This window comes from Thalassophryne amazonica, chromosome 13 (assembly GCF_902500255.1).
Source record: "Thalassophryne amazonica chromosome 13, fThaAma1.1, whole genome shotgun sequence".
Classification (NCBI taxonomy): domain Eukaryota; kingdom Metazoa; phylum Chordata; class Actinopteri; order Batrachoidiformes; family Batrachoididae; genus Thalassophryne; species Thalassophryne amazonica.
In genome coordinates this window covers 94249068-94276052 of record NC_047115.1, presented here as the reverse complement: position 1 = coordinate 94276052, position 26985 = coordinate 94249068, and the positions used below count along the sequence as shown (strand labels likewise).

The 26985-nt window shown below is 41.7% G+C and overlaps 1 protein-coding gene across 2 annotated transcripts in view; it reads right to left on the bottom strand.

The window, feature by feature from the left end:
- The window catches only part of LOC117523685 (delta-1-pyrroline-5-carboxylate synthase-like), a 55221-nt gene that overhangs the window by 11585 nt on the left and 16651 nt on the right, over positions 1-26985 (bottom strand). For both annotated transcript variants that reach the window (XM_034185273.1, XM_034185272.1), the window contains exons 5-12: positions 26687-26791; positions 26356-26514; positions 17955-18045; positions 8410-8534; positions 8167-8311; positions 7995-8068; positions 3234-3333; positions 411-631 (exon numbers count right to left, since the gene is read on the bottom strand). In XM_034185273.1, coding sequence (XP_034041164.1) covers positions 411-631; positions 3234-3333; positions 7995-8068; positions 8167-8311; positions 8410-8534; positions 17955-18045; positions 26356-26514; positions 26687-26791 — 1020 coding nt within the window. The remainder of the gene's footprint in view (positions 1-410; positions 632-3233; positions 3334-7994; positions 8069-8166; positions 8312-8409; positions 8535-17954; positions 18046-26355; positions 26515-26686; positions 26792-26985) is intronic.

Here is a 26985-nt window from a genome sequence, read left to right as displayed (position 1 = left end):
CATCAACAGCCATTTCTTTAAAATTTTAACTGAGTTAGAACTTCACCATTTCACAACACTTGCCAATGTTATAGCATTTACTCATTATGGCTTGCTATGCATAGCTGCCCCCCATCTTCAAAGACCAGGAGGGGCATTTGATTCTTCATGCCTTACACAGAACAGACCAACATGTTTCAGAACAAGCAAGAGTCCAGATTTGCCAAATAGCCATTTCTGGGTGAAGGCTTGCCCCGTACGGGCAGATTTCCACATGCAGACATCATGTGGAACTTTAGGGTTGTTAAACATAAAACTTCAACCATCTTTCACTGTAACAGTAACACACAAACTGATTTTACACTTATGACTCCCTTTAACGCTTAAAACCATATTATAAGAGAAATGTCCCAGTGGCTGTGCCGACTGACCTGTGGTAGACAATCAGGACGCGATTCAAAGATGACCAGCAGAACACCGATAGGCACAGTGATCTGTTCCAGCTCCAGGTTGTTGGCCACTCTAGTCCTCCGCAACACCCGTCCCACGCTGTCCCTGGAGGTCGCAGCAAGCTGACGCAGGCCAATGGCGAGGCTGTTCAGTTTAGCCGTGGACAGACTCAGACGGTCAATCAGAGGCTGGGACAAAAGTCCTACAAGGAATTTAAACAATAATTGTAATAGAATCAAATCTAAAGAGCCAAGAGGAGTTCTACAGTGATTAATGATAGACCAGCACTTAATATCTTCCATGTTGTTCATTCTGTTGAGAGATAATAAAAATCTTGCAGGTTTTCAGTGACCTGCTGAGCATGGTGGGGCAAATAGCCTCTGCTGCCAAAATAGAAGGTTCCTGGTTCGATCCAACAACATCTGTAGTTGTGTCAGAAGGGCACCTGGTGTAAAACTTGTGTAAAATCACCGTATCAGATCTGTTGTGGTAACAGAAAACAAAAAGGGAGCAAAGTCCAAAGGAATCACTGTTCAGTCACCAGCTTTGTTTTAATCCCCTTTCGTTTCCAAAAAAATTGACTGTGTATGTGGAATGTTGAACGGCTTGATGAGCAATTAGACCATAAAACACAGCACTGACCTCCTATAATCTAAAACGGAATGAAAAACAGCCTCGCAGTCGTCGTTTGTTAAGTTTCCATGTTTATGACATGTTGTGTTGCCCAAAAAAGGAAAGAGTAAAAAGCAAAACACTCAGTGCGAGTCTGCGCAAAACACAGAAGAAAGAGAGGATCTTCTTTCAGAGACTGTTTGTCCGTGTGGCCGGGGACAGAGCTGTGACTTGCCCGGTGTGAGGGGACTGCTGAGCCCCTCACACAGGGCAGAGAGAGACGGCAGCTGGCAGCCAAGCAAACAGTCACTCCCCACGTAGAGCAGCCAGCGGTGTGTTTTTAAAAACAGAAACACACTGCTTCACTTTAAATGCGCAGTAAACTATTTCAGATGATCAGCGTGGACAGTCTTTCTCTTAAAAGGCTTTATTTCACTCTGTGTGTCATGCAATGGAAAGATGTAGCTTTTGTGCTAAATTGATTAGTGCTGACACTGCTTGTGCGCATGCTCTAGGCTTCTTCTGTTTTTTTTCCTGGGGATGTTACAGCACCAAACACAGGCCTGGCATATGTACTACAACATTAAATGAAGCTTTGAGGCACAGAATTTGCTTCAATCATTTTTTGTAATCGAATTATTCGAGTTACTCAACTCATCGTTTCAGCCCTAATATATATATATAGACACACACACACACACACACACACACACACACACACACACACACACACACACACACACACACACACACACACACACACACACACACACACACACACACAGTGAAATTTGTCCTCTGCATTTAACAATCCTAATTACAGCCAGACACAATCCAACCACTAGGGGCAGCGAGCAGACACAGGCTGGTGCCCGGGGACCAACTCTAGATGTAGAGACACTGCCTTGTTCACGTGCAGAGAAAGGAACAGACCAGAAATAAGCTTTTTTTTTTTTTTTTTTGATTGTGAGAGGAGACCCACACAAACACGGAGAGAACACGCAAACTCCACACATTAAGGCCACAGGTGGTAATTGATCCCATGACCTTCTTGCTGTGAGACAACAGTGCTAACCACTAAGCCACTGTGCTATCTAAGAAGTCTTCCTGTGTGGAGTTTGCATGTTCTCCCCATGTTTGTGTGGGTCTCCTCTCACAATAAAAAAAAAAGGGCAGGAAGCGATCCCACAACCTTCTTGTTGTGAAGCATCAGTGATAATCACAAATCCACCGTGCCGCCTCACTATGTTCTTCATCACATGTAACATAAAGTATTACACCCCAATGATGTAGAGCAGGTAGTCATTTTAGCAGGTCGACCATGTTTAGCTCTATTTGCATCCATGTTAATGTTGTTATAACTTCATAATAATACTATTTACACCTCTCTGCCCATTTTGTGTGACGGTAATGTTGAAAGGTTCTCTGAATTAAACATATGCTGTAAGGTATTCCAAGAAAGTTTTTGTTATTCTAAACTTGGATACCTTTTTGACACTTTTTCATTGGAGGCAAATATTGGTTTCAAACACTGGTTATGAGCCTTCTACATTAGTGATAGTCATCATCAGTATCGACCCTGGAAATGCTATATCAGTCAAGCCCTACTACTATTACACACTAAAAGGATGAACATCCAAATTAAGTAACATGAAAATATTACTCAACAGAAATACTGGAGCACAGACTTCTTACACAGCACGGTGGCTTAGTGGTTAGCACTGCTGTCTCACAGCAAGAAGGTCATGGGATCGATTACCACCTGTGGCCTTAATGTGTGGAGTTTGCGTGTTCTCCCCCTGTTTGCATGGGTTCTCTCCGGGTGCTCCGCCTTCCTCCCACATCTAAAGACATGCAGGTTAAGCGGATTGGAAACGTAAAAAAAAAGTTTTCCAGGTCTACCTTGTAAAAGAGATCTCGATCTCAATGGGACTAACCTGGTTCAGTAAAGGTTAAATAAAACAAACTACACAGCAAACTATATTATCCCAGGTGTTTTTAACAAAATGCTCACAAAGGACAGACGGACCAAAACAGCTGATAGCTACAGCTAGCGGCCTCTGCTTTGACGTAAAAGTACGTATAGGTTGGCAGGTCTGATAAAATAGTGCAAATGTGACTCACAAGCCACAGGAAACACCCGCTGGGCCCTCCAGTTTTGAGAGGTGATCTGACTCCATGAGCCTCGGTACCTGATGCTGTGGCTAACTCCATGTCAGCCTTGTTGGCATTGAGAATCTCATCTTTCTTCTCTGTGAGCAGCTCAGAAAGACAGCAAATGATCTCTTCTCTCTGGAAAGACATCAGTGAGTCACAGCAGAAGATTAAAAAGAAAACTGGAAATCTGTCACCAAGCTCACAAATTCAGACCCCACTCTGACGTGCCAGTCTGCATGTATTACATATTTACATTCATTCCTTTTCTGATGCATATCCAGGTCCGGGTCACAGTGGCAGCAGACCAAACAGATCACTCCACACTTTTCTTCCCCAAGTCCTCTAACTCTTCAAGGGTATTGCTCGCATTTCCTGAGTGATCTGTGAGATATAAGCCCTGCAGCGTAGTATATCTATGGTGATGAAATGCCGAAATGAACAAACTGGTCAACCTCTGGACACGTACTCATCAAATGTGATTACTAAAAACAACAAAAGCCCAATTATTTCCCCTTGAAGACATTGGATCAGAATAACTTTCTTTCATCCATATCTTCATATGGCATGCAACCAACAAATTTTCCTTTTTTTTGGGGGGGGGGGGGGGGGGGGGTAATTAAGCCCTAGATTTGGCCAACAGCTGAACCGTGATGAAGGTAAGAACTCCATTCAAAGCCACCCCGGTGTTTTTATTGTGCGTGATGCCACCACTGCTTGACTCTCAAACCATATTTCAGTTTGTTTTTGTTTGTTTGTTTGACGGGGACAATGTAATCAGACATAGAGCAAACAATGTTTGCAAATGATGTGATGAACAAAGAGTTTATAGCTACAGCTAATTCACAACACTTGTCCCTGGTTGGGCCTTTCTACAATTTACATAATTAACAATTTGCACAATTAACAACCTCATTCAAGCTGAAGAAGGAGTCCTACTTATCTCTGTTGGTAGGTGGGACCCCAGAGGCAGCTGACAGGTACCGGCAGGCCAAGCGTGCTGCAGCCCGTGCGGTCGCAGAGGCAAAAACTTGGGTCTGGGAGGAGTTCGGGGAGGCTATGGAGGAGGACTATCAGTCGGCCTCGAAGAGATTCTGGCAAACCGTCCGACACCTCAGGAGGCGGAAGCAGCTCTCCACCGGCACTGTTTACGGTGCGGGTGGGGAGCTGTTGACCCTGACTGGGGATGTTGTTGGGTGGTGGAAGGAGTACTTCAAGGATCTCCTCAATCCCATCGTCACGTCTTCCGAAGAGGAAGCAGAGACTGGGGACCCAGAGGTGGACTCATCCATTACCCAGGCAGAAGTCACCGAGGTGGTTAGAAAGCTCCTCGGTGGCAAGGCTCCTGGGGTGGATGAAATCCATCCTGAGTACCTTAAGTCTCTGGATGTTGTGGGACTGTCTTGGCTGACACGCCTCTGCAACACTGCGTGGCAATCGGGGACAGTGCCTCTAAATTGGCAGACCGGGGTGGTGGTCCCTCTGTTTAAGAAGGGGGACCAGAGGGTGTGTTCCAACTATAGGGGGATGACACTCCTCAGCCTCCCCGGTAAGGTCTATTCCAGAGTACTGGAGAGGAGAATTCGACCGATGGTCGAACCTCAGATTCAGGAGGAGCAGTGTGGTTTTTGTCCTGGTCGCAGCACACTGGACCAGCTCTACACGCTCCATCGGGTGCTCGAGGGTTCATGGGAGTTCGCCCAACCAGTCCACATGTGTTTTGTGGATCTGGAGTAGGCGTTCGACCGTGTCCCTCGGGGCACCCTGTGGGGAGTGCTCCGGGAGTACGGGTTCCGGGGTCCTTTGCTAAGGGCTATCCGGTCCCTGTACGACCACAGCAGGAGCTTGGTTCGCATTGCCGGTAGTAAGTCAAACCTGTTTCCAGTGCACGTTGGCCTCCGCCAGGGCTGCCCTTTGTCACCGGTTCTGTTCATTATTTTTATGGACAGAATTTCTAGGCGCAGCCAGGGTGTAGAGGGGGTCTGCTTTGGGAACCACAGAATCTAGTTTCTGCTGTTTGCGGACGATGTGGTTCTGTTGGCTTCGTCAAATCAGGACCTTTAGCGTGCACTGGGGCGGTTTGCAGCCAAGTGTGAGGCGTCCGGGATGAAAATCAGCACCTCCAAATCCGAGGCCATGGTTCTCGACCGGAAAAAGGTGCTTTGCCCTCTTCAGGTCGTGGAGTGTCCTTGCCTCAAGTGGAGGAGTTTAAGTATCTCGGGGGCTTGTTCACAAGTGAGGGACAGATGGAGCGTGAGATCGATAGACGGATCGGTGCAGCGTCTGCAGTGATGCGGTCGCTGTATCGGACCATCGTGGTGAAGAGAGAGTTGAGTAGGGGGGCAAAGCTCTCGATTTACCGATCGATCTACGTTCCGATCCTCACCTATGTTCATGAGATTTGGCTCATGACCGAAAGAACGAGATCGCGGGTACAAGCGGCCGAGATGAGTTTCCTCCGCAGGGTGGCTGGGCACTCCCTTAGAGATAGGGTGAGGAGCTCGGTCACTCGGGAGGAGCTCGGAGTCGAGCCGCTGCTCCTCCACGTCGAAAGGAGTCAGTTGAGGTGGCTCGGGCATCTTTTCCGGATGCCCCCTGGACGCCTCGCTGGAGAGGTGTTCTGGGCACGCCCCATTGGGAGGAGGCCCCAGGGAAGACCCAGGACACACTGGAAGGATTACATCTCTCGGCTGGCTTGGGAACACCTTGGGGTTCCCCCAGAGGAGCTGGGGGAGGTGTGTGTGGATCGGAAGGTCTGGGCAGCTTTGCTTGAGCTGCTGCCCCTGCGACCCGACTCTGGATAAAGCGGAAGAAAATGGATGGATGGATGGAACAATCTCATTCACCATTTCATCAGTGCTGTGAAATGAAAATTGTGAAATCCAAGGAAAATTTGCAGGGCCCACAAGGCCCCAGAAACCAAATTAATTTTGTATGTAATGATGCGTTTTCAGCATCTCCTGGAAGAAAAAAAAATCTCAAAAGAAGTGCATATTTAAATGATCTTAGACTCAACCTTTCATTTGACCTGTCAATGATAATGTTGAAATAACAGAATATGACGTGGAAGTAGGACCTGGAATGATTTTCCTTTTAATTGTAAACCAAATTATGCATTAACTCAGAACAATTAAACTTTATAAAATTCATGAAGACTTAAAGCATTTCAAAAACCACAGCGAAAGCTTGTAAAATATTTTGAACGTCAGGGTAAAATATCAATAACATACCTTATAGTAAAAAAGTCACTATAAAAGTTCCTATAAATCTAGCGTCTTTTTCCCACGAAAAAAAGTCTACATTAATAAAAACTCATTTACATTCTTGTGTAAATTCATGTAAATCCATTCAAAGCCACAATGTCTTTTTTCCAATGAAAGAAAGTCTAGATTAATAATAAAAAAAGTCACATAATCTTTTCTAAAATCCTGTTTGAACAGCACAATGTTTATTAACAGTTACAGTAGAAAAGACCACACAATAACAGTTCACTTTTCCTGTTTATCTTTCAGGTGTGTTCATGAAGCCAGTGACAATTCCACGGATTATCAAACTGTCTTTCTCGCCATCTTCGCTCTGTCTGATGTCGCTCTGTGACACAGACATGCTGCACAATTCTTCTTTTAAAAACTTGAGAGCTCTAAAAGTTTGCAATGCCCACATGCCCTCTCTACTTTTAAGATTAGGCTTAAAACTTTCCTTTTCGCTAAGGCTTATAGTTAGGGCTGGATCGGGTGACCCTGGACCATCCCTTGGTTATGTTGCTTTAGACGTAGACTGTGGGGGGTTCCCATGATGTACTGTTTCTTTCTTTTTTTGCTCCGTATGCATCACTCTGCATTTAATCATTAGTGATCGATCTCTGCCCCCCTTCTCGGCATGTCTTTTTCCTGGTTCTTTCCCTCAGCCCCAACCAGTCTCAGCAGAAGACTGCCCCTCCCTGAGCCTGGTTCTGCTGGAGGTTTCTTCCTGTTAAAAGGGAGTTCTTCCTTCCCACTGTGGCCAAGTGCTTGCTCATAGGGGGTCGTTTTGACCGTTGGGGTTTTTCATGGTTATTGTATGGCCTTGCAATATGGAGCGCCTTGGGGCAACTGTTTGTTGTGATTTGGCGCTATATAAGAAAAAAGTTGATTGATTGATTGATGCCACGTTTAGCTTAAGCGTCTTGCAGGAGCCACACAGAGTCGCTGCAGCAACCAACCAGTCCCACTTTATGACAACTGTCGCAACAACTATGCTTTGAGTGGCATTTTACCTCCGCGAAGTTCCACGGATCCGAGGAAACTGATTTGTATCTGTAACACACAGATCAGTGTCTGCAGACCTATAAAACTTGCACAAAGTCGCAAAAAAAGGAAACGCTTTGCGATAGGCATTTTAAAAACTCAGTGATGATCATAATTATCGAGTAAAACACTAACACACCCCCCCCCCCCCCCCCCCCCCGCCACGATGAAATCCGTGGAATCCCATGGATCCAGAGTTTTCACAGCCCTATTTCATTCAATCATTGGTCCACTTTCTCACATCTAAAATTTTCTTGCATCTCCACACATCTATAATACAAAATCTAAAAACTGACTTTCTATATGCTACACACTCACTCCTTCATTCAATCCTTCCTTCCCCCACTCTTTCTCACAGTGCTATTTACACATGGGTACAGCATTGATGACTTTTAAGCCAAAACTTAAGCCTGGAGGTGAACTTCCTAAACTCAGATATGGTCTTGAGCTCGAACGGCAATGAATTCCACAGCTTTATGCGATGAAAACCTGATGAAGAATCAATAAGCTGACCTGTTCAGGGAGCAGAGAGGCCAGAGTCCTGCCCGCGTGCCGTGCCATCTCAGCCTGCTGCTCCACAGTGGGACCTGGAGGTGTCAACAGCAAAGCAAAAAACAACTGTGAAAAAACAAACAAACAAAATAGTAAAATTTAAATTTCTGTCTGTGGGATTTTGGCAACTTACCTGCTGGTTTGACTTCAGAGAAAAAGGTGCCAAGTTTCTTCCCATCTACAATGTCTGTGATGACGTGACCTGTGACTTTGGGATGTGTTCCATTGGCAATGACAACAGATGTTCCGCCTTGTAGTGCCCACAGGGCGGCTTTCACCTGATTCAGAGAGTATGAGTGAGTTCACTGCCACTTTTTTAGTTTTCAACTCAGTGCTGTTTACACATTAAGAGAAAAGAATGTTCTGTTATACTCACTTTGGCTTCCATGCCACCAATGCCGACTCTGGACTTGGTGCCGTAGGTGACAGACTGCTGGTCTCCAGGATAAAATATATCAATGAGTTTGGCATCATCTGTTCCTGGGGGACTGTCATATAACCCTGTGGAACATTTTCTTTTTAATTAATTAATTCAACACAATCAGCCTGAAATAATACCAAGATTTTTTTTTCCAAGCAACTAATGGAAATGACTGAAGATCAGGTCTGGGATCATGCAATTCAAGTAGTACACCTCACACAATTCCAGCAGTACACCTCATCTCAGTCTCCCTCTGTAACAATGACCTAATGCCATAATGTAATTCCGGCATTAACCAAGGACTCCCCATAGAGACGTGGTACTAAAGAAATCTAGTCATCACCTTAGGGCAGGGGTGGGCAAACGTGCCACGAAGGGCCGAGACACTGCATGTTTTCCTGCCAATCAGCGCAGCAGGTGATTTCATTAATGATCAGGTGTTCATGTTCAGGGAAGAAGCTCATCAGCAACCCACCTGCTGAGGTGATTGGTAGCAAGGAAAATCCGCAGCGTCTCGGCCCTCGTTGCCCACCCTGTATTAGGGCATTGGTTAGTATCCAAGGTTTACAACCATACGGCCAAAGTGGGTGCATCAGGACCCGGATAACAGACTGGCTTTCCCCTGTCGGCACTGCCTAACACCTTTGTTCGGGGACTTCATGACTCCATAAGCTCTTTCCAGGCATCTCTAGATGTCAGAATAAGTTAAGATAAGTGAAGGCCTCTGCATGCTTGACACTTGAAACACATAGAGATAGACTGGTTCAGTCCAGGAAGTTATTCAAAGTCTGGATCCTAGTCTTGATCAAGGACAATCACAAACACATACACTCAGACTCCCCACTCAGCTCCTTGATTGCTACAACCTTGACATCCACGGATTCCACAAAGCTCACAGCATAGTTCTACAAAGTAACGGTCAGTGAACCTTTCCTCATCAACAAAGACAGATACTGTATTTTCTGGAGTATAAATCACACTGGAAGATAGGTCGCACTTACCACTTCATGCAAAAAGAATTTGTGGCATTATTTATTTATAAAGGCACATACAGTGTCAAGGAGCTCAACTAACAAGTGAATAAATGTCAGTATACACACAAAATGCAAGTAAACTGCTCCTTTAAGACACTGAACTGAATATGTGAGCTGAACACACAACAATTAAACGTTTGAAAAGTCTTTTGTAGTCCATTTGTAAAAGATAACCTCACTGTTCATTTTCTTCTTGCTCTTAAGAGCTGCCCCTGTACTTTAAAATAAGTGCAAATAAGGTTTCTTCCAAACAGAAAAAACAAAACAACAATAGTCCATCTTTATTCAAAAGTGTGGTCTTTTCTTTCATAAGAACAAAGAACTTTCTCTTCTTCCTCCTCGATGCTACGTCTTTAAAAGAAAGTAGCTCTGCTAATATCTTAGCTTTTAAAGTGTTTGGGACATCTCCGTTTCGTGATTGGATGAAAGACTGGAGTTTATTTGAGTCTCGATACAGACTGTGAAGTTTGCTGTTGAGGAATTTTCAGCCTCGTCATTGATTAATTAAAGATAGATTATCACACATGAAATGAGCGATTTGATCCCGTTGAAACAGCGTAGATTTATGTTGGTGGATTTTTTTTGTATGTGGAACATTTCCTGAAGTGACTGACAGTGGATACAACAATAAAGGTAATTTCATCATAAACCACCTCACCGTGACATTTAGCTGTTACTGCTTACGTTCTGATTTTAAGCTGTACACTGCAGCACCGCACGGGAACAGATGTCATTTAATCAAATGATTTATTCTTTGGACATTTATTCATATTTAAATGGTTGAAATGAGCATGACTGCTAACTGTATTTATCTCTGGAGCCTGATGATCGAAGAAAAACTCAAAATAGTGATGCCACCATCATCACTCATCCAAGGAATGCTTAAAGTGTGACCTGACTCCATTTTAAACGCATGCTGAAAGCAAATGAGCACCGTTAGAACATTTGCACCTCTCATATATTTCAAACAAACAATTTTGTGTTTCCCATTTCCACTGTAATGAAAATTCATGATTGTGAATCTTTATTTTTTTGCAAGACCTCTCAAACTGGTTAAAAACAAAACAAAAAAACAAAAACAAAATGTGACTTATACTCCAGAAAATACAGTAAGTCATCAAACTCCATGACATGACACAATACCTTGAACACAGAAAGGGCCAGAACACATGCAGGCATTAAAGCAAAAAAAAAAAATCTTTGGATTGAAATTTTCTTTTCACGGCCAAATCATAAGATGTTCACTGTCTATACCTTTTTATAGAAACCCTTTTGCAACCTTGTCCTCGAGTTTAAGGTAAAACAAGGTTCAGACAGCTAAGAAAAGAGCAAATTGTTCTCCTGCTGAACAAGATTACATTTCCCTCACTAACACTGCTACTCGTTTCTAATGCAACATCACATTAGAGAAAGACTTTAACCTACACATTATTTAAATACTTCAGGATAAACACATTTTAACCCTCTGGGGTCCGAGGGCATTTTTTGGACAGTTCACTCGCCTTGCATAAATGTTTTATTATTGCTGTTAACAGCTCTCCCTTCATCCCACAATCAAGTTTTATGTCTCTTTTTTTCAGGAGAACCTGTGTTTTCATAATAGATATGCTTTGTTGTGTTTTATAAGTGTAATAAAGGTTTACAATCAAAAATAAGAAAGGACAAAGTAAAGTGGAAAATAATTTTCCACACACATTTATTCAAAACACACAGCAAACTATAATAAATAACTGTTTTGACACTTTATAAAGGTAATTTGAGGTCTTGTGTGAAAGACTGTACAACAAAAAGGTTCAAACAATAAACACAAATGCACATTTTGAACAATATATACAAAATGGTCTATGCGTTTTTTTTTGTCTTCATGGTAAAAGCAACAGAGTTACCCAGTAACATTCACATGCAAACTAGTGGAGCAATCCTGATAGTTACACACTCTTTGTTTGAGCATGTGAGATTGTCAGGCTCTCCGTCTGCTTTCAGTGATCGCTGTGCTTAATGGCGCAGGGCGCATTTGGAGCCCAATAGTATGTACTCATTGGAGCACCCAGGGGGCTATTCAAACGGGCCAACTACTTGTAGTAACATATCAATCCAGAAAACGATCTTTGGCTTTTCACGTGAGGTGAATCTGCCCTACAATTGGATTTTGGAAAACCATATGACGGTGAACCAATTCCGACTGGACACTCACACTGCGCATGTCATCACACAGCTTCTATGAGGAGTACAAAGATGGCCGATGGCTGGCTCGAAAGTCCGCGGAGTTAACTTTCCAGCAAAAAACAAGAGAAAGTTTCTATCTCATATCATTAAAAAGTTATTTTTTAGTAAAGCTTGGTCTTAGCCGTCGTATAGCGTCGGCCCCAGAGGGTTAAGGGGACAGAGTTTCATCACTGATGTAAATAAAGTCCAAGAGATATTCAGTTTCTTGGAAATGTTCATGTATCCATCCCCTGACTTGTCTGATGAAACATGGCAATACAACTGATTATTTACAGGCTTTATACCAAAGCGTGCCATTATTTATGCAACCCATTATCTTGGCTTTTATATTTTTAATTAATTTATATCACATTGTGGAGATTTGCTTTGAGTTTGAGTTTAAGGAAGCTAATTTTAGAAATGTATATATTGAGAAGCCTGATTTCCTTTTTGTATTTCAAATGGCATAAACAAACTCAAATCTGTGAAATACCAAGGGGCCCAAAAGTTTTGGAGGATACTGTATGGCTTTTTGGCAGCCCAACTGACAGAAATCCGTGGCAGCGACAGAGAACTTTAATCCCTGACAAAAGATAAATTCCCTGGACAGAAGGCAGAGACTCTGCATCTGCTCTGCACAGCACTCAGTGCTCATCAAACAAACAAACATCTCAAAATGACCATGAATAAAATCAATGCAACAATGGCCTAATTTCAAACATTTAACAGTACGCACAAGTCAGGTCTGGAGGCAAGCGCTGGTGCCACGCTTTGCTGCATCCACTACACCACAGAACTGCCTTAGGTCCTGGATGGCAACCACCCAGGCAGACCACTAGTCCATACCCATAGCTCTAAAATAACCATCTATCTGCTGCGGCGAGGTGAAACGACCAGACCTGCGGTGGTGGAGGCTACGGGTGAGAATTGTTTTTGTAATCAATAGTAGCCATACTGAGCCACGATAGTTGGCATGGCACCACCCAGGAAAACAGATAAACTCGAGAAAGATATAGAGGAGATAAAGACCTTGATTAAACCGTATATCAAAAGACATGTCTAATTTAGACAAGCTGATGTTGGAGATTAAAGAACTCCAAAATCTGGTTAAAGAGAAGGACAAGATCATTAAGAAACTTGAGCAACGTGTAGATGAACTTGAACAATTCACTAGAAAAGATGATGTTATAATATCTGGACTAGAAACAAAACATCGGACATATGCAAGGGTGGTGGATTCTGGTGGAGCTAGTGGGGAGGATGCACAAGTTACAAACTTTTTATATCAAAAAGGTGTTGTCATCCATCAAGACACGATATCAGACTGCTATACTGTTCCAACTAAAGATAAAAAATAACTAACATTGTTATACGATTTACAAGCAGAAAAAAAGTTATTAAGACAGGCAAAGAATTTGAAAGGAATGAGTGTCCTATATAAATGAGCATCTAACAAAAAAAAAAATGCAGATATTGCTAGGGAAGCAAGACTACTAAGAAAACAGAACACATTGTTGTTACATGGGTCGGAATTGTAGGGTGTGGATTAGAGTAAAAGAAGGAACAAACGGTATACAAATCAAAACATGGAGGACCTTACGAAATACAGACCTGAATAGACAATCAAATATGACGTCTGTTGGTAACTGGACCAACAAAAAAATCAGATCAAACATGGAAACAGATGATAAAATATATGACATAGACACTAATATTGATGAAAGTATATTTGACTTAAAAACGATTGGTTGTGAGTATTATACAGTAGAAACAGCTGAATAGTGAAAAATTGCAGAAGATACCCTGTCACTCATACATATAAACAGTCAAAGCTTGTATTGTAAAATGTCACAAATAAAAGATTATTTAAATCAGTTTAAAAATAGATTTAGTATTGTTGCAATCACTGAATCTTGACTTAAATATGATCTCATGGATGAAGTTCAAATGGAGGGATATGAGCTGTATTTTGTAAACAGAAGATATAAAAAAGGCGGTGGTATTGCTCTGTATATAAAAACAGATCTGATGTGTACAATTGTTGAAGAAATGGCAATTATGAATGATGTCATAGAAATTGTAACAGTGGAACTTGTACATGAAACATCTAAGAATGTGGAACTTGTACATGAAACATCTAAGAATATTCTAATCAGTTGTGTATACAGAGCACCAGATTCTTGTATTGTGAAATTTACAGATAAAATAATATAATTATTCCATCAAATTAAAAACAAAACGCTTTTTATGTGTGGGGACTTTAACATTACCATAGAATGCTCCAGTTGCCAAAGATTAAGTGATTTTGTGAACTCAATGTATAGTTTGGGGTTATTCCCCTTGATAACAAAACCAACCTGAATTACATTGCAAAGTGCAATGGTAATCGACAATATATTAAAAACAGAACAGATGAAATTATCAAGAATGGGATCTTCATGACAGATATTAGCGATCATTTACCAATTTTTTCAATATTTAAATATAAAAATAGGTACAACAAAAAACTGTTATAAACTTTAAAAGAGATAAGTCAGTAAAAGCCTTAGAGGCATTAAAATATGACTTAAAAATCAAAATTGGGAAGAAGTTTATGTCAGTGATGTTAATGTAGCATATAACTCATTTATGAAAATATTGATGAAATCATACAATAAAAATTGTAAATTAATAGAAATTAGTAAGAAAAGAGTAAATAAACCATGGCTGACAAAGGGAATAAAAACTGCTTGTGCAAAGAAAAACTATTTATACAGGTGCTTTTTAAAATTGCAAACAAAGGAATCAGAACATAAATACAAAAAATATAAAAATAAACTATTAACAATAATTAGGAAACAAAAAAAAGATTATTACAGTGAACAATTAAATAAGAGTAAAGATAATATGAGGGTAACATGGGGAATTATAAAAAGTGTGATTGATAGTGATGGAGCGAAAGCAACTATTCCAAATTACTTTGTTAAGGAAATAAAGAGATATATGACATAAAAGAAGTTGCAAATGGGTTTAATGATTATTTTTCAAATGTAGGATCAAGTCTGGTGGGAAATAAACCAATAATAGAAGATAAATTACATAAACTGGTAAATACGGTCAATAGTATTTTCCTGGACAATGTGGAAAAAGATGAAATAAGAAATATTGTAAAAAACTGTGTAAGCAAAAGATCAACTGACCATGAAGATTTACACATGATGACTGTAAAAAGCATAATAGAAATTGTTACTGAACCATTTACTTATATTTGTAATCTGTCTCTGTCAAGTGGGATTTTTCCAGATGAAATGAAAATTGCTAAGGTAGTCCCATTATATAAAAATGGAGACAAACAAAATTTTTCTAATTACAGGCCAGTATCATTGCTTCCACAGTTTTCTAAAATTATGGAAAAAGTTTTTGTGACAAGATTGGATAAATGTATTGAGAAACATCATATTTTAAATAATGCTCAGTATGGATTTAGAACAAAACATTCAACAGCTATGGCAATTATGGAACTAATAGAGAAAATATCAACAACAATAGATAATAAGGATTATTTTGTAAGTATTTTTATCGACCTGAAAAAGGCTTTGATGTTATAGACCACTCAAGATTGCTTCACAAGTTACAACAATATGGAATAAGAGGTGTTGCACATCAGTGGGTAAAAAGCTACTTAGAAAATAGAAAACAGTTTATTCAGATAAATAATACCAAATCAGAATTGTGTAACATTATTTATGGAGTACCACAAGGATCGGTACTTGGACCCAAACTGTTTATTTTGTATATCAATGATTTTGTGAATGTATCCAATGTGCTTGGCAGCATTTTATTTGCTGATGATACAATGCTGTTTTACTCTGGATCAGATATACAGGAAGTAGCACAAGTGATAAATACAGAGTTGGAAAAAGTTAAACATTGGTTTGATATAAACAGATTGTCACTAAATATTAATAAGACAAATTTTATATTGTTTAATGATAGAGTGAAAAAAAAATAATGTGTCATTACAAATAGATGGAATGGATATACAAAGGGTAAAAGAAACTAAATTTTTAGGAGTCATGATTGATGAAGATCTTACATGGAAGTCACACATAAATTACATAAAAGGAAAAATAGCGAAAGCCATTGCTGTTTTGCATAAAGTAAAATATTCATTAAATAGTTATGGTTATTAACATTGTACAATTCATTGATTGTCCCATATTTAACTTATTGTGTAGAAATCTGGGGATCAACATATACAACCTATATACAACCTTTATTTATTTTGCAGAAAAGAGCTTTAAAAGTGATTAGTAACAGTGGTTTTAGAGGACCCATCTAATCCATAAGTTTATTAAGTATAGGGTAATTTCGGTCGATTTGAAAATATTACAAACAATGTACCAAGTTAATAAAAATACTTTACCAATAAACATTCAAAATATGTTTGGAAAAAAGAGTAAGTAGTTATAAATTGAAAGGAATAGAAGTCTTTAAAAAACCAAGATTTAGAACCAAAGTAAAGGAAAGGAGTATTGCAGTAAATGGTGTCAAATTATGGAACAATCTTAATAAAGAAATTAAAGAATTAAGGTCGCTTAAATTATTTAAAAAACGTATTAAATTAGATGTATTAAGTAAGTATGAAACTATGAAATAAGTCAGTGGGCTGCAAGAAAGTCAAAAAAAAAAAAAGGTAATCTGTTAATAATGTTTGGAGTGTCTTAAGTTTAAAATGTAACCTGTCAGAGATGTAATCAATTAATGGTCATAATTATGAAATGGGTCAGTGGTATGTGACAAGTTAAAGAAATGCAATCTGTTAAATAATGTTGACTATGATGCTGGATATTGAAAGATTGTATTGTTAAAAGGGGCAGAAATCATAAGACTTGTTCTTCTTTCTGCTCCTTTTCATTCTGGTGTTGTGGTGCTTTGTTTCTGCTTTTCTGTTTTTCTTTTAAATGAATGAAATAAATCTTAAAGAAAGAACGAAACGTGGGCATCTCCTTTCACTCAGCAAGGATGACCATCTTCCAAACATTTACTAGTACAAATCCACTCGGGATGCACCGATCCACAATTTTTCACTTCCAATCCCATCCCGATACCTGAATTCGGATATGTGCCGATACCGATACTTTTCCGATCTGATACCAGAGCTCTGTTTGCTTTAATATTATTATTATTATCATCATCTGAAAGTTGAGCTCCAATTTGCCACAAGGTGCATCCCAGATTTGATGTTTTGGTGAAAGAATTAAGTACTTTTATTTTTTAATAGACTTTTATAGCCTTATTTTTATAGACTTAAAGACAAGACAGCTCTCTCTCTCTCTCTCTCTCTCTCTCTCTGTGTGTGTGTGCTGCCAAACCTTTGGGAAACATGAAGCCTTTCAACTGTAAAATAAATGTATCATCACCGACGCTCAAGCGCAGGAATTTAATGGGGACTTTCTCCTTTTCCGTGGACGGAATCTCTGTTCGGCTTCTCCTTGGCTGCATGCTGAGCTGGTGTTTTACAGCCTCAGGACAGTGAAGCAGCTAACTTTTTCAGCAACAATTCAGTTAATTTTTCAGAAAAACCGTGCTTGACAGACAATTTGAACCCGAGAGCCAGGCAGAAATTTGCCGCTAACCGCAGCTAGAACACTACAGAAGACAGCTCTCTCAACTAGCTCGGCTTCAGAAAACCTCCCCTCCTCACGCTCGGCAGTAAACAAGCAGAGAGCAAACAACAGCACTCGAGAGGATTCACAGTGGCTCTTCTCCGGTATTTGAAAATGTCTGGCTGGATTGGTATTTTCCGATATGTGAATTACATTGGTATCGGAACCCGATACTGGTCCGGGATCGGATTAGTCCCATCCCTATAATCCATTGTAAGATACTATAGAAAAGTCAAGTGATGAAATTCTGCTAAATTATTTAGGCATTTAATTTTGGAAATTTGGTGATTACAGCTGCCCAAATTCAACACTGTGCTGACTGTTTGTGAAGACATGACCTGATTTGTAATAATACAATAACATGCTTTTAGAGGACGGTATGCATTTTCTGAGTCCCTCCGTCCATGCCCAGTCGCCCAAAATAACCAATATTCGTGGGCGATGGCCATATTTTGATGGCCTTAGGTAAAAAACAAATAAATAAGATTGGTGATACATTTCCTTGATGCAACTTTCAAAAATGTCAAAAATAAACTGGACAAACGTTGGGTTTTAAGTTGAATGTAGAACAATGAAGGAATTAAAACATCCATTTTATTTAGTGCTTTCGTACCTTCCACATCGGAGAGTGCAATGAGCAAGTCAGCTTTCATTTCCACAGCCAGCCGTGCAGCCAAGCTGTCATTATCCTTTATGCTTATTACCTGAAATACAAACAGAAATTCTTTAAGTCAAGTGAATAATTACAAAATATTATACTTACTACAGAGTGACAGCAAATCTGCTTCAACAAAACAACAAACCCTCTGATTCTCTGTAATATATATATATACACTCAACAAAAATATAAACGCAACACTTCTGGTTTTGCTCCCATTTTGTATGAGATGAACTCAAAGATCTAAAAACTTTTTCCACATATACATTATCACCATTTCCCTCAAATATTGTTCACAAACCAGTCTAAATCTGTGATAGTGAGCACTTCTCCTTTGCTGAGATAATCCATCCCACCTCACAGGTGTGACATATCAAGATGCTGATTAGACACCATGATTAGTGCACAGGTGTGCCTTAGACTGCCCACAATAAAAGGCCACTCTGAAAGGTGCAGTTTTATCACACAGCACAATGCCACAGATGTCGCAAGATTTGAGGGAGCGTGCAATTGGCATGCTGACAGCAGGAATGTCAACCAGAGCTGTTGCTCGTGTATTGAATGTTCATTTCTCTACCATAAGCCGTCTCCAAAGGCGTTTCAGAGAATTTGGCAGTACATCCAACCAGCCTCACAACCGCAGTCCACGTGTAACCATACCAGCCCAGGACCTCCACATCCAGCATGTTCACCTCCAAGATCGTCTGAGACCAGCCACTCGGACAGCTGCTGAAACAATCGGTTTGCATAACCAAAGAATTTCTGCACAAACTGTCAGAAACCGTCTCAGGGAAGCTCATCTGCATGCTCGTCGTCCTCATCGGGGTCTCGACCTGACTCCAGTTCATCGTCGTAACCGACTTGAGTGGGCAAACGCTCACATTTGCTGGCATTTGGCATGTTGGAGAGGTGTTCTCTTCACGGATGAATCCTGGTTCACACTGTCCAGGGCAGATGGCAGACAGCGTGTGTGGCGTCGTGTGGGTGAGCGGTTTTCTGATGTCAATGTTGTGGATCGAGTGGCCCATGGTGGCGGTGGGGTTATGGTATGGGCAGGCGTCTGTTATGGACGAAGAACACAGGTGCATTTTATTGATGGCATTTGAATGCACAGAGATACCGTGACGAGATCCTGAGGCCCATTGTTGTGCCACACATCCAAGAACATCACCTCATGCTGCAGCAGGATAATGCACGCCCCATGTTGCAAGGATCTGTACACAATTCTTGGAAGCTGAAAATGTCCCAGTTCATGCATGGCCGGCATACTCACCGGACATGTCACCCATTGAGCATGTTTGGGATGCTCTGGACCAGCATATACGACAGCGTGTACCAGTTCCTGCCAATATCCAGCAACTTCGCACAGCCATTGAGAGGAGTGGACCAACATTCCATAGGCCACAATTGACAACCTGATCAACTCTATGCGAAGGAGATGTGTTGCACTGCATGAAGCAAATGGTGGTCACACCAGATACTGACTGGTATCCCCCCCCAATAAAACAAAACTGCACCTTTCAGAGTGGCCTTTTATTGTAGACAGTCTAAGGCACACCTGTACACTAATCATGGTGTCTAATCAGCATCTTGGTATGGCACACCTGTGAGGTGGGATGGATTATCTCAGCAAAGGAGAAGTGCTCACTATCACAGATTTAGACTGGTTTGTGAACAATATTTGAGGGAAATGGTGATATTGTGTATGTGGAAAAAGTTTTAGATCTTTGAGTTCATCTCATACAAAATGGGAGCAAAACCAAAAGTGTTGCGTTTATATTTTTGTTGAGTGTATATATATATTAGAGAAGCTTGAATTTTCGACTGGACTGGGTTGCTTGACGCGAGGACGTTTCGCTTCAAATCGCAGAAGCTTCCTCAGCTAAAATTCTTGCTCTGTTAGTCTGACTTCTGTCTTGACTCTTGTAAACATAAGCCACAAAACCTGGAGAAAGAGGGACTCAGCGAAAGACAGACATACTACAGACTGTACCCTGGGGACGCCACTCCATGCATCTATGGACTGCCCAAAATCCACAAACAGGACATGCCACTCAGGCCTATTATATGAAGTACAGATTCCATCACATACAATTTGGCCAAGCACCTCAAGTGGATTTTGGCTCCTCTAGTGGGTAACTCAGACCACCATGTGGAGAACACACAAGATTTTGTGAACAAGATCAAGGACCTGCAGCTGGAGGCAGATGAAACTATGGTGTCATTTGATGTGACATCGTTGTTCACCTGCATCCCCACCGCTGAGGTCATCTCAGCTGTGAGGCAGAGACTGCTGGAGGATGTGTCTCTACTTGAAAGGACCAAAGTCACACCAGACCACATCTGCCAACTCTTGGAGATCTGTCTTAACACCACGTTTTTCCTGTTTAGGGGGAATTACTACAGGCAGATCCATGGTTGTGCGATGGGGTCTCCGGTATCCCCCATTGTGGCCAATCTGTACATGGAGCGAGTGGAGAAAACAGCCTTGACGTCTTTCACGGGCATCCCTCCCAGTCACTGGTTCAGATATGCTGATGACACATGGGTTAAAATCAAGCAACAGGAGGTTGAGGACTTTACAGAACAAATCAACTCGGTGGATTCCAATATCAAGTTCACACGTGAGTATGCCAGAAACAACCATTTAGCCTTCTTGGACTGTGATGTTACGATTGGAGAGAACAGGCAGCTCCAGACAGGGGTTTACAGAAAACCCACTCACACTGACCAATATCTGCTCTTTGGCTCAAACCACCCCTTGAACACAAGCTCAGGGTGATCAGGACTCTTCAACACAGAGCCCTACAGGTGCCCACAACTGCAGAGGGAAGGGCTAAAGAACAACAACTTGTACGGAAAACCCTCACAGTATGTGGGTACCCACGATGGTCCCTGGACAAAGTGCAGAAGTCCCAGAGAACAAAGAGACCAGATAGACAGGAGACGGAGACAAGAAGAAGAGGAATGTCTCTCCCTTATTTAGCAGGAGTAGGGGAAAAACTACAGAGGATCTTCAGACAGCACAAAATCCCAGTTTACTTTAAACCGGTTAACACCTTGAGACAGAAATTAGTTCACCCTAAGGACAGGATCCCTAGTTACAAACAGAGCAATGTAGTGTATTCTATCAGATGTCAGGAAAACTGTAATGAACACTACATAGGTGAGACTAAGCAACCTTTACACAAAAGGCTATACCAGCACCGCAGAGAGGGCGAAAATGGACCTCAGTCTGCAGTTCATCTCCACCTGAAAGACACTAACCACATGTTTGAGGACAAGGAAGTTAAAATCTTAGCCAGAGAGAAGAAATGGTTTGAGAGAGGGGTCAAAGAGGCTTTCTATGTGAAACAGTTGAAACCCAGCCTTAACCGGGGAGGGGGTCTGAGACACGCTTTGTCCCGTTTATAATGGGGTACTCAGGTCAAAGCAGTTTCAGTCTTTTGTTCATGGTAATGAGTCATTCACGTCATCAGGAGAGTCGTCAAGGGAGCCATCAGGAGAGACTTCTGTCACATCATTAGGAGGGACAGCTGCCCTGTCATTAGGAGGGTGCTTACTAGAGCACAATAGGTGCTAATTAGAGCTATTGTTTAGTCACCAGCCTATAGCAGTCGGCCTTTTGGTAGGAGGGGTCTGGTTAGGTTTAAAACTCCAGCGTTTGTGGCTTCTGTTTACAAGAGTCAAGACAGAAGTCAGACTACCAGAGCAAGAATTTTAGCTGAGGAAGCTTCTGCGATTTGAAGCGAAACGTCCTCGCATCAAGCAACCCAGTCCAGTCGAAGATTCAGGTTTCTCTAATATGGAAACCACCTGGACAACTGAGAGCCTACACAGAAATATATATATATATATATATATATATATATATATATATATACACACACACACACACACACACACACACACACATATATATACAGTGTTCCCTCGCTATAACGCGGTTCACCTTTCGCGGCCTCGCAGTTTCGCAGATTTTTTTAGTGCAATTTTGCATGCTTTTGTTTGTTTTTTTTTTTAACAGCGCATTGTGTTCTGTGTCCTTATCAGGCGGGTCGGTTGAGGCACCGGTCAGCATCACCGCGATGCCGACCTGATTCCTGCGGGATTCCCGCGGGATGGGAGTTAAAATTTTATCAATCCCGTGATTGGGATGGGACGGGAATAAAAATGAACGGGAGCGGGCAGGAGCAGGAATGCCAAAAATAGATGATGATTTTCATCTATTTAAAACAACCAAAATTACACCCGTCCATTGTTATGCCGCGTTCACACCGGGCGCGATCAGACGCTACAAATTCGCGGGGGTCGTGTGGCGACGGACGCGCCTCCTTCGCTCGGTGTGTCGCTCTGCTTTTTCTGCGAAAATTCTTCCCGGTGCGCCGTCATCAAATAGGAGGAGCTTCCATTCCGCTCGCCGGCTCCGGTTGTCAGTCAAGTTAACATGACGGACCTTGATCACACGGAGCGAGTTGTTGTGGAAAGCTCCCAATACAAGGAGTATCATTATTTGCTGTATGAGCTGTGTCTGGATGATGGCCGCTTTCAGCGGTCCTTCCACCTCTGCAGGACCCAGTTTGAGGACCAACTGTCCCGTTCAGTTCACGCGCGCACATATAAACAATTAAAAAAACAAAACAAAAGAAAGAAACTCTGCTGACTGCTGTGGGACTGCAGCTTGCTCTTCCCCCAAAAACTCTGTCATAATTGTGTTTAGAAACCAGTCACCATTTGTTTTATTATACATCTGTGTAGTTAAAAAGTAAAAATCTCCATGGACGATTCGCTCGTGCACGCATGTAAAATAAAAATAATCTCTGCTGCTTGCTCCTCGCTCTTTCCCAAAGAACTCTGTCATAATTGTGTTTAGAAACCATTTGTAATATTATTATATCTGTGTAGTTAATAAGTAAAATAATCTCCATGGACGATTCGCTCGCGCGCGCACGTAAAATAAAAAGAATAAGAAACTCCGCTCCCCCCTGCTGTGGCGCTGCTGCTCGCTCCAAAAACTCGAAAAAGTTGATTTTTCAACTTGGGGAGGAGGGCAACGCGACGTGATGCGACGCAATATCGCGCCACAAATGCGCCAATCGCTCAAAATTGCTTAGAGCAGAGACCATGCGTTTACCATAGATCTGTGGTTAGAAGAGAGAACAACACGAATTACATAACGGTCACTGTGCACTACAGCCACAATTGGGAGATGTCAAACCACATCCTAGCCACGAAGACATACGGGAGTGGGACTGATTTTGAGTGGGAGCGGGATGGGATTGGGAGTCATCTTTACAGGAGTGGGACGGGATGGGATTTATTTTTTTACTCCAGTCCAGGATTGGGACACGATGGGATTTTTTTTCTGGGAGCGGGATGGGACGGGAGTGAAAATCCACTCCCGTGTCATGCTCTACCACAGAGCCACCGAGAGAGGACTTGGATTCATTGCGGGTCCTGCATCCGTACCTCCGGAGGCAGTGAGTGAAGGGAGAGTTCTGCGTGTGTCCGTTTATAATCTTCTCGCCCAGAAGAAAAAAGAGTGTGTTTAAACAGGATAGAAAAGTAAGAAAATGTTAATGCCTGTTTGAGAAAAGTGTATAAAGTGTGTAGTGAGGGGTTTTACAGCCTTAAAACATCTACAATAATTGCAAAATATAGCACTGACTACTTTGCAGATTTCGCTTATCGCGGGTTATTTTTAGAATGTAACTCCCACGATAAACGAGGGACCACTGTATATATGAAATATATATATAACATGCTCATCTTTTCCTGAAAGCACCAAACACGTAAGAGTCCGTAAGAGTCCAATCACAAATCATGCGCTTTTGTTGCACCTTGTAACTTTAGTTTGATGATACCAGCATGTTCCCAGGTCATATAAGATAACATTTTCACTTGTTGTCATAGGGCACTTCCTGGCAGGTACTTCTGACGACAGCTATTTTTAAACGCAGGGTCAGTCAAAAAGCCTATTTGAGGGCCTTACGTCTGATCAGGTAAAATGTTTGATCACATTTAATGCCACGTAGTGTTTCCACATAATGTATTTGCAGGTGCCTAACATCTCTCTTTAGTGAAAATTCTGTAGCATAGCATGAACTTTATGTTCTGTGCATGGCAAAGCACTTTTTCTACATGAACACTTGCCACCTACACAGTGTTTTTTTTTTTTTTTTGCAGTAGGAACAGTTTTTAAATTTTTTCAATTTCAATTTATTTTCATTTATATATTGCCAAATCACAACAGAGTTGCCTCAAAGCGCTTCACACAGGTAAGGTCTAACTTTACCAACCCCCAGAGTAACAGTGGTAAGGAAAAACTCCCTCTGAGGAAGAAACCTCAAGCAGACCAGACTCAAAGGGGTGACCCTCTGCTTGGGCCATGCTACAAACATAAATTACAGAACAAGTCACAGGACAATTTACGGACGAATATACAAGAAATGCTATTGGCGCACAGGAGGATCGCCAACACAAATACAACTCCCATCTCTGGATGGAGCTGCACCTTAGAGAGAAAAATCAGAATCAGGCATCAGAAAGACAAAAAATACTGTATAATTTGCCAGCATTAAACAAGAAAAACAGAGAAATACTAAGGTGATCGCCAGCCACTAGCCCTAAACTTCACTAAAAGACCCAGAATTTAGGTAAAGTTGAGGCCACAGCCCGCTCCAATTACTAATGAATGAATTAAAAGAGTAAAAAGCATAAAACTAAACTAAACTGTACCAGTATGCTAGCCATATGAAAGGGAAAATAAGTGCATCTTAAGTCTGGACTTGAAAGTCTCCACAGAATCTGACTGTTTTACTGACGCAGGGAGACCATTCCACAGAACAGGGGCACAATAAGAGAAAGCTCTGTGACCTGCAGACTTCTTATTGACCCTAGGGACACAAATAGTCCTGCACCCTGAGAACATAAAGCCCGGGCCGGTACGTAAGGTTTAATTAGGTCAGCTAGGTAGGGAGGTGCCAGTCCATGAATAATTTTATAGGTTAGTAGCAGAACCTTAAAATCTGATCTCACTGGGACAGGAAGCCAGTGAAGGGATGCCAAAATGGGTGTAATGTGGTCGAACTTTCTGCTTCATGTCAAAAGTCTGGCTGCAGCATTTTGAACCAATTGGAGACCCCTAATGCTAGACTGCGGTAAACCAGAAAATAGAACATTGCACTAGTCCAATCTACGTAGAAGAGATAAATGCATGGATGAGGGTCTCAGCATCAGCCATAGACAGGATGGGACGAATCTTCGCTATATTTCGCAGGTGGAAGAAAGCAGTCCTAACTGAGTTGTAACAAAGCCTTGGGAGTAGATGCCAGGTCCATCCAGTGGACAGAGATGTAGTCATCAACCACATCCCAGCCATGGCGGCCTGGATTGGGTGTTTGAGCAGCGGCATTCAGAGACTGATGCTAAATACAAGCCTGGTGATGTACTCAATGCACCTTTGGTGGGTGGCAGATGGCAGGTTTGAGCATTTTTGCTGAAAAAGAGTTTGTACCTGACATGATCTGTGTCGTCACCTGTGTCATCACGGAAACTGTGCTGATACGATTTTTGATGGAATTAAAGGTGTTCTCTTTTATTAAGTCATCTGAAATCTAATAAAGCTGACCGTGTGTGTGTTTGCTATGTACAGCCACAGTAATTAAGCAATCCACACCAAACTTGCTATGGTGACTGGGGGCAACAAGAGGGAGGTCACTGGGGCCCTTAGGTTGAAAGCGTACATGCACAAACACACACAGTCAGCCTTGTATATTAGATCACGACCTGCTCACTGGAGCCCTTATTTTCTCAGTTCACGTGGTACTTAGGTCAGGTAGCAGCATCACACTTTACTTACTACATAGTAGCAGCTGGCTAAGCTGCACTTTAATTAAATATTCTGCACTCTGAATGGGAAAATAAGGCAGAAATGTAACATTTCCTATAGGCAAATAAAAAATATACGTGTTTACTGGTTCATTTATGTCAACACACACTTTATTTGTGTTACAGAAGCATTTGGGACATTGGAGAACAACCAAACCCACTTTCTATCAGATTTTTTGTAAGGTCCTAAAATGGACTGTTTTACTGACCCCTCGCTTACAAAAGGCTGTTGTCAGAAGAACCTGCCAGGTTGTGCCAATGACATGTAAAAATGTTATCTTATATGACCTGGGAACATGCTGGTACCATCAAACTAAAGTTACAAGGGAGGTGCGCCTTTTTTTTAAATTTGGCCCATGAACTAGTAGGCCTGTGTTCTGAAGTGATGAAGAAGGTAAAAGCAGCACAATGAAACCTATCAGGAGAACGGCTGGCAGTCTCAGCACGCCTTTCATACAGTACCTACATCCACTCCCTGCAGGTCGCTGCTTGGAACAGGGGGTGGAACAACAGCATCGTTGGTATTGATGATGGGAACAATGTTCATCCGCAGCAGTTCAAGCAGCGTGCTGTTCAAATTCCCACGCTTCTGCTCATCGTGAAAGTCCAGGTTGGTGACAAGAATCTAGAGGTAGACAGACATTAACACATTAAGAACAAATTCTTCATTGTCCAAATGTTCTGCTGAAGTGACACAAGTCAGAGGCAAAGAAAGTTGTGACTTCCATGACAACAAAAGTGTAACACATTGATCAGAAAGGATGTTCAGCTGAACTGCATAGTAGTCAAGTACTTACTTGTGCAGTACAGATGCTGTACTGGGTGAACATGGCTTCATATAAAGCCATCAGGCCACTCTGTCCAGCAGCACCACACGCCCGCGCCTCCAAAACTGAAACAGACTGAAATACACAAAGTCCAAACAGTCACTTTCTCAGCCTGAGCTGTAATTTCATGGTTTCATGTCAAGAAAATTAAGCATTTCATGTTCTTGTGTTGGGCCTATGCAAAAAAACTGTAGTGTTTGAGTTGAGCGTTTTACAAAGTATAGTTTTCTTCATTCTGTCCTGGGGTGATACTTTTACACACTGGCAAA